We start from the raw sequence: 11597 nt of genomic DNA, 5'->3' as shown, positions 1-11597 counted from the left end.
ATAGGCACTGGGACACACAGTCGCTCAGGGTCACCCAGCTGGGAAGTGTCTGAGCCCGGACTTGAACCTAGGACCTTTTCGTCTCTAGGCCTGGCTCTCAATCCACTGAGCTAGCCCAGCTGCCCCTACTTTAGGTTGCAGTTTCTTTAGCAGATGTACTAGATATTTAATCCTATTTATTGGGGCATTTTGGTGGTGAAGTGGATAGAGGGCAGGGCCTGGAGTCAGAAAGATTCATCTTACTGAGTTCAATTCTGGCTTCAGACACTTATTCGCGGTGTAACCCTGTTTGCCTCAGTTTCCTCATCTGTTAGATGGGCTGGAAAAGGAAAATGGCGAATCGCTCCAAAAGCTTTGCCAAGAAAGGGGTCATGAAGAGCCAGACACGACAGAAAAAGAACTAAACATATTTATTGTCTGCCTAACCCCCAAGATAAGATAAAGCAGCACCTCCCTCCTGTCAGTAAAAGAGTGAGGGGCTACTGGGGCAAAATATTGCATATCCTGCCAGAGGATCACCTAGTTGTGGGGTTTCTACTTAACTCTTTTATGTTAAGAGGTGGGGGGGGGGTCACAGGAAAGGTTTCAGAAGATCGGATTTCTGGGACATGGATGATGTTGAGGGTGATTAACCCGAGGTCTCTTAATGTGGCTGAAGTTTTTTTGTTTTTGTAACTGAAAGACGGGGAACTCCGAGATCCCGGGGTCACTTGGTAAAACAAAGAGAGAGAACGCTGAAATGATCAAAGCTGGGCACGCACCATGTTTGAAGCAGCCCAGCGAGCCCTCAGACACTCGGACAAGTCACCCCAGCTGTGAGTGGGGAGCTCGTTCAGTTCCCATGCAGCTGCAGCCTCCGCTTTTGGCTTTAGCCCCCACTGTCATACCAGGTTATGACATCTGGGAATTCCCAGAATTCTTCCGTGGCTGTTCCAGAGAGATGGCACTCTCCCCACTTAATTCCCACCATCCCAACAAGTCTCAACTCTTAACCCTTGGGCATGAAAACAAAGCCACCATAAACAACCGCTTCTTCCTCGGACCCAAAGCAAGAGAACTCTGCAAGACACGACTGAATGTTCTGGGTAGAACAGCTTCGCACATACTTGCGATTTTTTAGTTCATCGCCCTCTATAGTTTTCCTCTTTGTTTCAAAGTTCAGTGAGAATTTGGAATTTTCTTTCAAAGGTCAGTGGAATTAGCACATGGAGAGCAGTTCCCGGTTGCATACAGGACCTTGGACGACCACACCAAAAGACCGAGATTGTTTATCTAAAGCCTTCTTGTGTAACGAACCAAAGCCTTTTCTATAATTGACAAAGAGGCATCCCTTTTGACCTTATTAAATACTAAATGAGACTACAGGTAAGATTTGATCTTGGAAAGGCCAGAGGCTCTCAATCAGTGGTCCATGTACTTGTTTTCTTTTTAAAAACATTTTGATAACCACATTTCTTTCTTTTTTTTAAAACCCTTTACTTCTGTATATTGGCTCCTAGGTGGAAGGGTGGGCAATGGGAGTCAAGTGACTTGCCCAGGGTCACCCAGCTGGGAAGTGTCTGAGGCTGGATTTGAACCTAGGACCTTCCTCTCTAGGCCTGACTCTCAATCCACTGAACTACCCAGCTGCCCCCTGATAACCACATTTCAATAGGGTTCCTCTGTGATTCCATCTTTTCATCTAAAAAGCTTTTTGCTGAGAAGTGGGCTTTTCTCAGCTGCTAAAGGGGTCTATGACCCAAACAAGCTTAAGAGTCCCCTGTTCTTCGCCAAGATGTATTAAATAATTATCATAATGGTTTTAAAAAAAAAGCTTAAGGGGGCAGCTGGGTAGCTCAGTGGATTGAGAGTCAGGCCTAGAGAGGGGAAATCCTGGATTCAAATCTGGCCTCAGACACTTCCCAGCTGGGTGACCCTGGGCAAGTCACTTGACCCCCCCCCACTGCCCACCCTTACCACTCTTCCACCAAGGAGCCAATACACAAAAGTTAAGGGTTAAAAAAAAAAAAAGCTTAAGTATCAAATGAAAGGAAAAAGAAAAAAACTTTTTAAATTAAAAAATATAAGGTGTCAACAAAGTATTGAGTTAAGATCTTTGTCTAATATAAGGGGAAAAAAATCACAAGGGTTTGTCAGGGTGACTGAATAATTAGTAACTAGTCACAGCTCAGAAAATGTTAGATTGGGCATGAATATAAAGGATCCCAATGTGTGTCCCACAAGCTGTGTGGTAGGTCTTAAGTGCCAAGGAAATCTCAAAGCAGAAAAGCTAGGGAGCAAAACAAAAAGTTTGACCAGAGGATTCTTTCAAGTGGCAAATTCCGCATTCGGAATATTCCTCGGCTCATAAAATTCAATTCACGCTCAATTCAATAAGAAATCTTGCACCAGGGTGGCCTATTTTGGCTTCCCAAACTCTAAGGAGGGGCTGCAATCCCAGTGAGAAGTCAGAATCGAATAGTTTAAACCATAGTTTAAACCGGAAGGGACAGTGGAAAATGCTGGAAGAACAGGCGGCTCTTCTTGAGCGAAAAGGGCAGAGGAAAGCTTCCTGCGAACATCCAAGACCCCGCAGTGGGGCGGAGGGCGAGCGGCCACTTACCTGTACTTCAGTCTAACTCGGTCATTGTCCGGATTGCAGAAGAGTCTTTCCAAGTGCTCCTGAGAATCATTGGTCACACTCTGCCACATCTGACTCGCCGTCCTCTTGACCTGCCAATGGTAGGGCAAGACCGTGTGATGCTTCAAGCAGTCGCTGCCATACACACAACTGCCCTGCAAGAAATCCATACAAATCTCAATCCCATTCTCCTGATGCGTGTGATATTGTAACTGGTTCAGCAGTTCGAATACCAGATCGAGGGAAGCCTCTTCGCTCTTACCCTGGAAGAGGCCAGTATTCAACTTGTTGCTGGTGCTGAAGTTGTACTGGAGGGCATAGTTGTCCTGTTGAAACAAGCCAGGAACACAATCCATTGCCTTTTCTGGGCAGTCGGGGCTCACGGGGACATCGCTGGCAGCTGCGTGGAGGAGGGGATCCTGGAAGGGCCCCCCAGTGGGGTCGGGCACAGTTCCACTGGTGGTCTCTGACGAAAAGCCATGGTCTTGGGATGGCACTACTTGCTCCGTGTCCTCTGAGGAGGGGTCAGCTTCTGGGATCTGATTCCCGACATCGGACCCTCCAGAGAGAAGAATGCTCATACCACTGCCCACCGGTGGGCACGGGGAACTCATTCCCAAAGCTTTTTTCACAACTGGCTGGCACAGGCTGCCGTCACTGTTTCCACTTGAGTTCATGGGCATGAAGACTCCATCGAGTGACCCAGATTCTAATAAAGTATTTAGTATTGGCCTCAGGGTTCTTAGGGTTCCTGTGCTGAGCCGCTTCTGAACTTGTTTTTTCTTGAAACAAGTCTTCACTGGAGCAATCTTCTCAGTCAGCCTCATCTGGCAAGGAAACTCATCTGCAGGACAATGAGGCTGCACAATACAGGTCGTCCCTGCCTCGGCTTCCATCTTTTATGAAGGCTGGAGAGTCAACCTTTTTTTACTATTCACAGATCAGACAAGAACCTAGGTAGGAAGAAAAGAGTGCCAATTAGAATCCTCCATCCATCACTGAGCTTTGCTATCAGGTTCCCTTCGCCACGGCTAACAGGTTCATTTGAAAACCAGCGACACGTGGAATCCTCCCTCAGACACTATTTAATAGCTGTGGGACCCTGGGCAAATCCTAGCTTCAGCTCTCTCTCAGCCTCATTTTCTTCATCTGTCAAATGAGGAGGATCCACTGGGTCAAGGTTCTAAAGATCAAGTGAGAGAACATACGGGGAAAACTCTGTAAACCTTAAAGCACCATAGAAAGACTAGTTATTATTAATTATTATTTATTATTATTGTTGTTGTTGTTGTTACTGTTGGGGGCTTCATGTCTTTTTTTAATTCTTTGTTATTAGGAATGGCTCTCTGGAGAGAGTGGGGAGAATACTTTAGGACTGATGGTGATGGAAAAAGAATATCTTATTTCAGATGTTAAAAATGGGGCAGCTCAGTGGATTGAGAGTCAGGCCTAGAGACAGGAGGTCCTGGGTTCAAATCCAGCCTCAGACACTTCCCAGCTGTGCCAACCTGGGCAAGTCACTTGACCCCCATGGCCCACCCTTACCACTCTTCCACCAAGGAGCCAGTACACAGAAGTTCAGGGTTTAAAAAAAAAATGGGGCAGCTAGGTGGCTCTTCAGATGGAGAGTTGGTCCTTGGTTCAAATCTGCCCTCAGACACTTCCTAGCTGGGTGGTGCTGGGCGAATCTCTTAACCCCAATAGGCTAGCCCTTACTGAACCAATACTGACTCTAAGACCGAAAGTAAGGGTTAAAAACACAGTGAAAATGATAATAAACAACTGGGTGACCACTCAAACATTTACTATTCATTCGTTCATTCAACAAACATGATATTGTCAAGCAAATGTAAGCATTCAGCCCTTACTGCTACCAAGTCCTTTGTTAGCTGCAGTGTTAGATGGTCAATCCATCCATCAATCAATCAATCACAGCCCCTGCTTTCAAGAAGCACAAATTCCATGAGGGGGAAACAACAGGAACTCAGACAGGTAAATGCAAAATATGTACAAAATAAATGCAAATGATGGGAGGGGGGAGGACGGGGGAAAGCCCCTCCTTTCTGCCTGGGAGATGGCATGGGGATTCCACCAAGGCAGAGGTGGAGAAGCGGAAGGAACACATTCAAGGGGGAGGGCCAGCTTCTGCAAAGACAGGGAGAGGGCAGAGGGAGAGGAGAAGCTGGGCAGCAGCCAGGAAGAGGCTCCCTAGATGGAGACTTCACCAAATGCTTCTCTGGGGATGGAGAGACCAAAGCACAACTCTCAAACTATGTCGTGGCCTCCCAAAGTCAACGTTGACTTTCACCTCGCGGCCACAGAGGGTTCCAGACAGGAGGAGCTGTTCAAAACACGCGCTAGAGAGAGAATTCTTGGCTTCCTTTCCCCACTCGGGAGCCCCTAAATGTGGTTACTCCTGATTTCAGAGTACCAAGCAAAGGAGGGCAGCTAGCAAGAGTGCCATTAATCAGTGCCATAAAAGACCCCCGGGAGAGGAGTCCTTGCTTTCCAGAAAACCACCAGAGAGGCAGCCAAAAGATTGCTCTAATTCTAGAGGCAGTGAGGAAGTGCCTACTGTGTGTCAGGCAGTGCCACAAGGACATGGGACTAGCTGAGGGCACAGAATGTGGGCTGCCTCTCTTAAAGGGATCTGACCCCCGGAGGAAGCCAGGAACTTCCCAAGAACCATGGAAGGCAACATCACAGAGAGAAGTCGTGCTGGTTCCCCGGGCAATTAGCCCATGATTGCACTCATCTAAAAGCCACCCGAACTCCCAAAGCATTGAGGAAGCTTCCTGTGGGGCCGAGACACAAAGGCGGACCCCGAAGCAGCCCTCGCCTCCGAACCTGGTTGCCCAGGGTCTTCTCGGCTTCCTTAGGGCACAAAGGCAGCGGACATCCAGCTGGGAGCCCCGGAATGGAGCGGGGGAGAGCAGTCACACACGCCGGGGTGGCCAGCCCTCTCCCTCCGCCAGCAGGCTGAACGGCCAGGTCTCAGAGAGCAAAAAGGGGGAATGGAGGGTGGCTGGACTGCAAAGTATCAACCCGAACGAGTACACAATGGCTACAAAAGGAATAAGAGAACCCCGGCTCGCTCCCCGGGAGCTCCGGCTCAGGGAAAAGGGGAGACCTGCCCTCGGCCATCAATCAATAGGAAGCTGGCCAGCCAAGGCTTCATTCTTCATCTCTTAGTGCTCCTCCCTCGGGGAATTACTTGTACCGCCGGTTAAGAGCTCTCCCCAAGCCTCACCACACCCAGCCCCACCGCCTAGGGAGCCCGAAACCCGCCCTCTCCTCCCGAAGAAACACCGGCGAGCACGAACTCTCTCCCCGAACCAACCAGAACAAATGGGGCCAAAGCAGCCCTCGCTTCCCCCCCTGCCTGGCACCCATCTCGCTAAGCTCGCCGGCGCAAGGTGGAGGCTGGGCGCTCGCTCACTCGCTTACTGGCTCCCCGGAGGCTTTCTCCAAACTACAGCGGCAGAGAAGGGCGATCCAGGAGCCCAGAGCCAGCGGGGTGCAGAGATCAGGGCTGGCTTCAGCCAGAGCCTCCCAGGGCAGCACCGGTCTGTCTGGGGCTCTCTGCGGACCCGATAGAGCACTCCCCACCAATGCCTTTGTCCTTCCTTCCTTCCTGGGTAGTTTAACTCACTGGCACGTTTGCCCGGGAGCAGGAGCGGCAGCTCCGAGCTCACCGTCAGGTGCCAACCCAGAAGCCTCCCGGCCCCTCTCACGAACCTGCATGCCCTCTCGTTGTGTCACTAGACGTCTGACTCAGAGGCAGTTAGTTGCACGCAGCTCCAGTCCCTTCTCCACCACACGCACTCGCATCATCCCCCGGAGGGATGGAGGAGGAGCGCCGAGAGCCCCAGTCCTACACTGCCTCCTGCTGGCCTCTCTTGGGAAGGCAATGTCCAAGCCAGAGCTGGCCTGCAGCCCTCAGGAACTCCAAGAAACCCCCCAGGCAGAGAAGCCCCGCCAGGGAATTAGGCAGGCCCTCGGTTCAAAGGACAGCTAGGACGACGGGACAGGATGGGGCCGGGTGCACCAGATGGATGGGTGGATGGGAAGCCCGGTCTGGCTTTAAAAGGGCACTCGCGAGTCCTGGGCTCTGCAAGCACACACTCCCCCCCCCCCCCCCCCCAGCTCCTCCTAGCCCATTTGTCCCCGGTTAATTTCCATCCCGTGGGCACTCAAACGTTCTCCAACACGGAAGCACACCGCTGACCAGCCCAGAAAAAAACCTTTACAGAAAAACTGCTGCTCCCTCTGCTCTCTGGGAGGAAAAGAAGGAGAGAGAGGGAGAAAGGAAGAAGGGGGAGGAGGGAAGGAGAGAGGGAGAGACCTTTTTGATAGATTCCCTTTAATGCCAATCGGAAAAGCAACTGCCAACCTGGGCGGCTGCCCGCCTGGGACGAGCAAGGTCAGCGCGAATGACCACGAATGCTGCCTCTTCTCGGAGCACACACTATGCCCCAATAACACGGGAACCAAACAACTTCCCGGTGGGGTTGGCCCGGGAGCCGAGGCTTCCCAAACTCAGGGAGTCCAGTGCGGAGCACCCCTGTCCCAGCAAAGGCCCATATGGGCCACAGCCACATCGCCTTGCCCAGCCCCCCAAGCCCTGTGCACCCGGGCGCACCGAGAATGACATCTGAGGGGGCCGAGGTACAGCCCGGGAGGGCGCGATCACATTTCTTTCCGCAGGCAGGGGGTAGAATAGTAGCCTGTATGAAGAAGGCAAAGGGCTGATCGCCCCCAAATCTCCCCCGCCCCTCTGCTGCCCTTCCACAAGTTCTGGGAGGAGAACACGGTCGCAGCCTTATAAAGAAAAAGTTGAGCCCCCCCACCATCCAGAGGGCTGGGGAAGCAAGGGTGCAGAGGGCGGACTGCGGGCGAAAGCCCCCGCTTCCCTCCACGAAAAAGACCCCCGACTGCGCTGGGCACCTAGTATGTCCGCGGATCTCCTTTCCCTTCCCCGCTTCCAGAGCTCCTGCCAAGCCTAGGCACAGCCACTCCCTCCCCGATCCCCCAAACTTTTCCAGCCCTTCCCATCCCTATGCCGGGAATGGGGCGAGCTTTCATCTCTCCCTTCTTCCTACTCTTCCTGCGGGCGAGAAGGACGGTCCAGTGCAGGCAGAAGATGTTTTTTTTTGGGGGGGGGGGCGGAACAAGACGGGGGTATTAATTAAGGCCGGTGCCCACCCAACATCCCCTCTCCAGATCCCAACCAAAGCCTTGTTACCTGCACTAGCAGCTGCCGGGCACGGAGGGACGTGGCAGGACCTGCAGCGGCTCCCCACGGAGGTTAGGCGAACTCTGGAGAACAGCCTTCCGACCCTCCCACCCCCCACCCCCAAGGCGTGCGAAGCTGGAGCAGCTGGCTGAGGCTGACCACGGAGAGGCCAGGCGGCAGCAGCCTGGGCATCTAGGGCGCGCTAGCTCCCGGTCCTCGGCTCCACAGAGCCACCATGCCCAGGGTGGAGCGCGCTGGAGCCCGGTGCTGTGGAGTGGAAGCTGCCGCTCTCTCTCACTCCGTTCGCCCGGTTCCTCTGGCTAAGCTGTTTTAAAGTGTTTCCTGTAACCACTCTCCCGGCCCCCTCACGCCTGGAGGCGGAGCGACCGGAGGAGGGGGAGTGCTTCTGGGAGCCTAGAAGACTGGCTGCTCGGAGGATGCCGGCCTGGGAAGCCCTGCCCCGTTCTCACACCTCCATCTCAAGACTCCTCCCTAGTCTCTGTATGTGCGTGTGTGCGTGCGTGTGTGTCCATGTATGAACCGCGCAGGGCGCGTGTGCTTTCGCGTGTATGTGTGTGTGCATGTGTGTGCATGCGCGTCAGGGAGAAAGAAATGTCCTTGGGGGCTTGCAGGGCTAGCTGCTTGCAGTACGCTGCATGCGTCGGCAAGCCCTTCAGGGGAGCCGGGACAGTCCCTTTGCTCCCGGGAGAAAGCCAAAGAGGCAGAGGAGGGAGGGAGGATGTGAGCTCCAAGACCCGGTGGTTTTTTTCCCCTTCTTCTTCTTCTTCTTCTTTTTAGGTCACGTTGAACCGAGTTTTAGCAAACTCTGTCCGTCACCCCGCCTCCTCCAACCATTACCACCCCCTTCCCCGGGCTCATCTCCCGTAATTAGCTTTCCAGTCCCAGCAGAGTCAGCCCCAGCGCCGGGAAGGGAGCCAGTGCTCCTCCCCTTACCAAAGCAGCCCCTGATATTTCCGCCGTGCAAATCCCCAAGCTCTCGGTGACCCAGGCGCTCCCGCCAGCTCCACCAGGCGGAGCCGAGCTTCCTTTCCAACAAAGAAAGGAGGCACCGTCACCTCTGCCCTGCTGGTCCGGGCCAGGCAGGCTAGACCAGAGTGCAGTGGGTGTGGGGGGAAATGAGGCTTAGAGGTTGAGTAAGGGAGCCTGAAGAGAGTCACGTTTTATGTGAAATGGAGTCAGCCTCCCAGAAAGGAAACCTTCCCCTTTGTTTTTGAATGGAGAAGAGCAGCTAACTCCCTCCTCCAGCTAGTGTGGCTCTTGCCTTCAGGAAACCAGTGGGGGCTGCCTTTGGGGACCATTCAGTGCAAAGTTCCCATTTTACATATAAAGAAATCGAGGCCCAAGGATATTAAGCGAGTTAGTTTATCCGCTTAAGGAATAATCAAAACCCAAAGCATTTAGCAGTTAATTGTCTATTAGGTGCTAGACAATACTTTTAAGAATCGAATCAATCAATAAAATCCTTTCTATTATTTGTATTAATATTAATAAATATTAAATGCCTACTAGGTGCCGGGCATGTGCCAAGCGCTGGGTTTACAAGAAAAGACAAAAGAATCAAAGAGCTTACACTAATGGGAAGGGAAGACAACATGCTAACATACACACACACACACACACACACACACACACAAAGTAAGTTATATACAGGATAAATAGGAAATAAAAGAAGGAAGGCACTGGAATTAAGAGGGGTCGGGGAAGGCTTCCAGTAGGAGATGGGATTTTAGTTGGGACTTAAAGGAAGCTAGGGAGGAGGGAGATCATTCCAGGTGTGGGTGACTGCCAGAGGAAATGCCTGGAGTGGAGAAATGAAGTGTCATGTTCTGGAAAGACCCAAAGGTCAGGGTCACTGAATAGAAGAGTATGTGTGGGAGGACCAAGGTGTAAGAAGACTGGAAAGGTAGGAGTCTATGGGGCAATAAGGGCTTTAAAGGCCAAACAGAACATTTTTAATTTGTTCCTTACGAGCTAGGTGACATGATCAGACCAGGAAAATCGCTTTAGTGGCTGGATGGAGTGTGGAGAGAGTAGAGGCAGGCAGACCCATCAGCAGCTTCTGCAACAGTCCACCCATGAGGTGAGAAGGGCCCACACCAGAATAGTGGCAGTGCCAGAGGAGAGATGCTCTGGAGAGAAATGATAGACCCTGGCAATAGATTGGATATGGGAGATGAAAAATAATGAGGAATCCAGATTGGGAGCCTGGGGAACCATTGCAGGATGGGATTGCCCTCTACTTTAATAGCAGGAGAGGGACAGGGCTTGGGAAAAAGTTAAGGTGCTCTTTTTTGGACCTATTGATTTTAAGATGTCCACTGGACATCCAATTAGAGATATCTGAAAGGCAGTTGGAGATGGGAGACTGGAGGTCAGCAGAGAGATTAGAAAGTGACACAGCCCCAGACCTGGAATGGCTGATTTTTAAAATTGAAACAACAGATACATTATACAAATCATAAGCATTTTTAAAGAGCCTACTGTGTGCCAGGCACAAATTGCTGGGGATTCAAAGAAAAAGTAAAATCACTCTCTGTCCTTAAAGAATTTATATTCTAATGGGGTGGGGAAGAGATAAGTAAGTCAATGAAAATTAATAAGCACCTACTATGCAACAGGCTTTGTGCTGAGCTGGCAAGTCTCTCAACTGAGAGGATGGGGAAAGAGGGACCTTGGGAGGTCTGAGAAGATATGAAAAGATTTGGAAGAGTCCCCAGGGAGAGCGACTAAGTTAGGGAAATGTCAAAGGGATGCCTTGTAGCAATGAGGTTAAGTAAAAGATTAGGAGTGGTGCCAGCCAGCTCAGTTTAGTGATTTTCTCCATCTTCATTCAGCAGCACTTTTACAGCAACAAAGCCAGTAGGTGGTAGGAATAATCGAAGAATGAAGCTTTTCAAGGTAAATACAGAGCAGATAAAACAGAGTCTTAGAGGGGAAGGCATCAGCATCTGGAGGGCCAGGAAGGGCCTCATGTAGCAAGCAAGTGGCTAGTCTTGAAGAAATTTGAAATGGAGTTTTGTACATGAACAACACTAATCAGGCCAGTTTATTTGGATTGTAGGGTGGGGAAAGAAAAACACTATTTAAGGAAGCTGGAAAGGTTAAATTGGGAACAGTTTGTGAAGAAGTTTAAATACCAAACAGAAGGGTTTATAATGGATCCTGGCAGTGTTACTAGGGAGCCACTGCAATTTATTGAGAAAGAGAATATGACCAGAGCAGCTAGGTGGCTCAGTGGATTGAAAATCAGTTCTGGAGACAGGAGGTCCTGGGTTCAAATTTTTTAGCCTCAGACATATCCTAGTTGTGCGCCTGGGGGCAAGTGACTTAATCCCTATTGTTTATTCCTTACTGTTCTTTGGCCTTGGAATCAATGCACAGTATTGATTCTTTTTTTTTTTTTTTTTAACCCTTACCTTAGGTTTTGGAGTCAATATTGTGTATTGGCTCTGAGACAGAAGAGTAGTAAGGGTAGGCAATGCGGGTCAAGTGACCTCCCCAGGGTCACACAGCTGGGAAGTGTCTGAGGTCATATTTGAACCTAGGACCTCCCGTCTCTAGGCCTGGCTCTCAATCCACTGAACTACCCAGCTGCCCCCACAGTGTTGATTCTAAGATCTAAGTGAAGGCCTATTTAGAAGGAAAGGAAAGGAAAGGAAAGGAAAGGAAAGGAAAGGAAAGGAAAGGAAAGGAAAGGAAAGGAAAGGAAAGGAAAGGAAA

The 11597-nt window shown here is 50.8% G+C and overlaps 1 protein-coding gene across 1 annotated transcript in view; it reads right to left on the bottom strand.

Annotated features, from left to right (window-relative positions):
- Window positions 1-3516, bottom strand: part of LOC123242037 (TCDD inducible poly(ADP-ribose) polymerase) — a 13846-nt gene extending 10330 nt beyond the window's left edge. Inside the window, exons 1-2 of the mRNA XM_044669531.1 lie at window positions 2603-3516; window positions 589-709 (exon numbers count right to left, since the gene is read on the bottom strand). Coding sequence (XP_044525466.1) covers window positions 589-709; window positions 2603-3516 — 1035 coding nt within the window. The remainder of the gene's footprint in view (window positions 1-588; window positions 710-2602) is intronic.
- Between the last annotated feature and the right edge of the window lie 8081 nt (window positions 3517-11597).

Source organism: Gracilinanus agilis, chromosome 3 (assembly GCF_016433145.1).
Source record: "Gracilinanus agilis isolate LMUSP501 chromosome 3, AgileGrace, whole genome shotgun sequence".
Taxonomy (NCBI): Eukaryota; Metazoa; Chordata; class Mammalia; order Didelphimorphia; family Didelphidae; genus Gracilinanus; species Gracilinanus agilis.
This window is presented reverse-complemented; position numbering and strand designations above follow the sequence as displayed.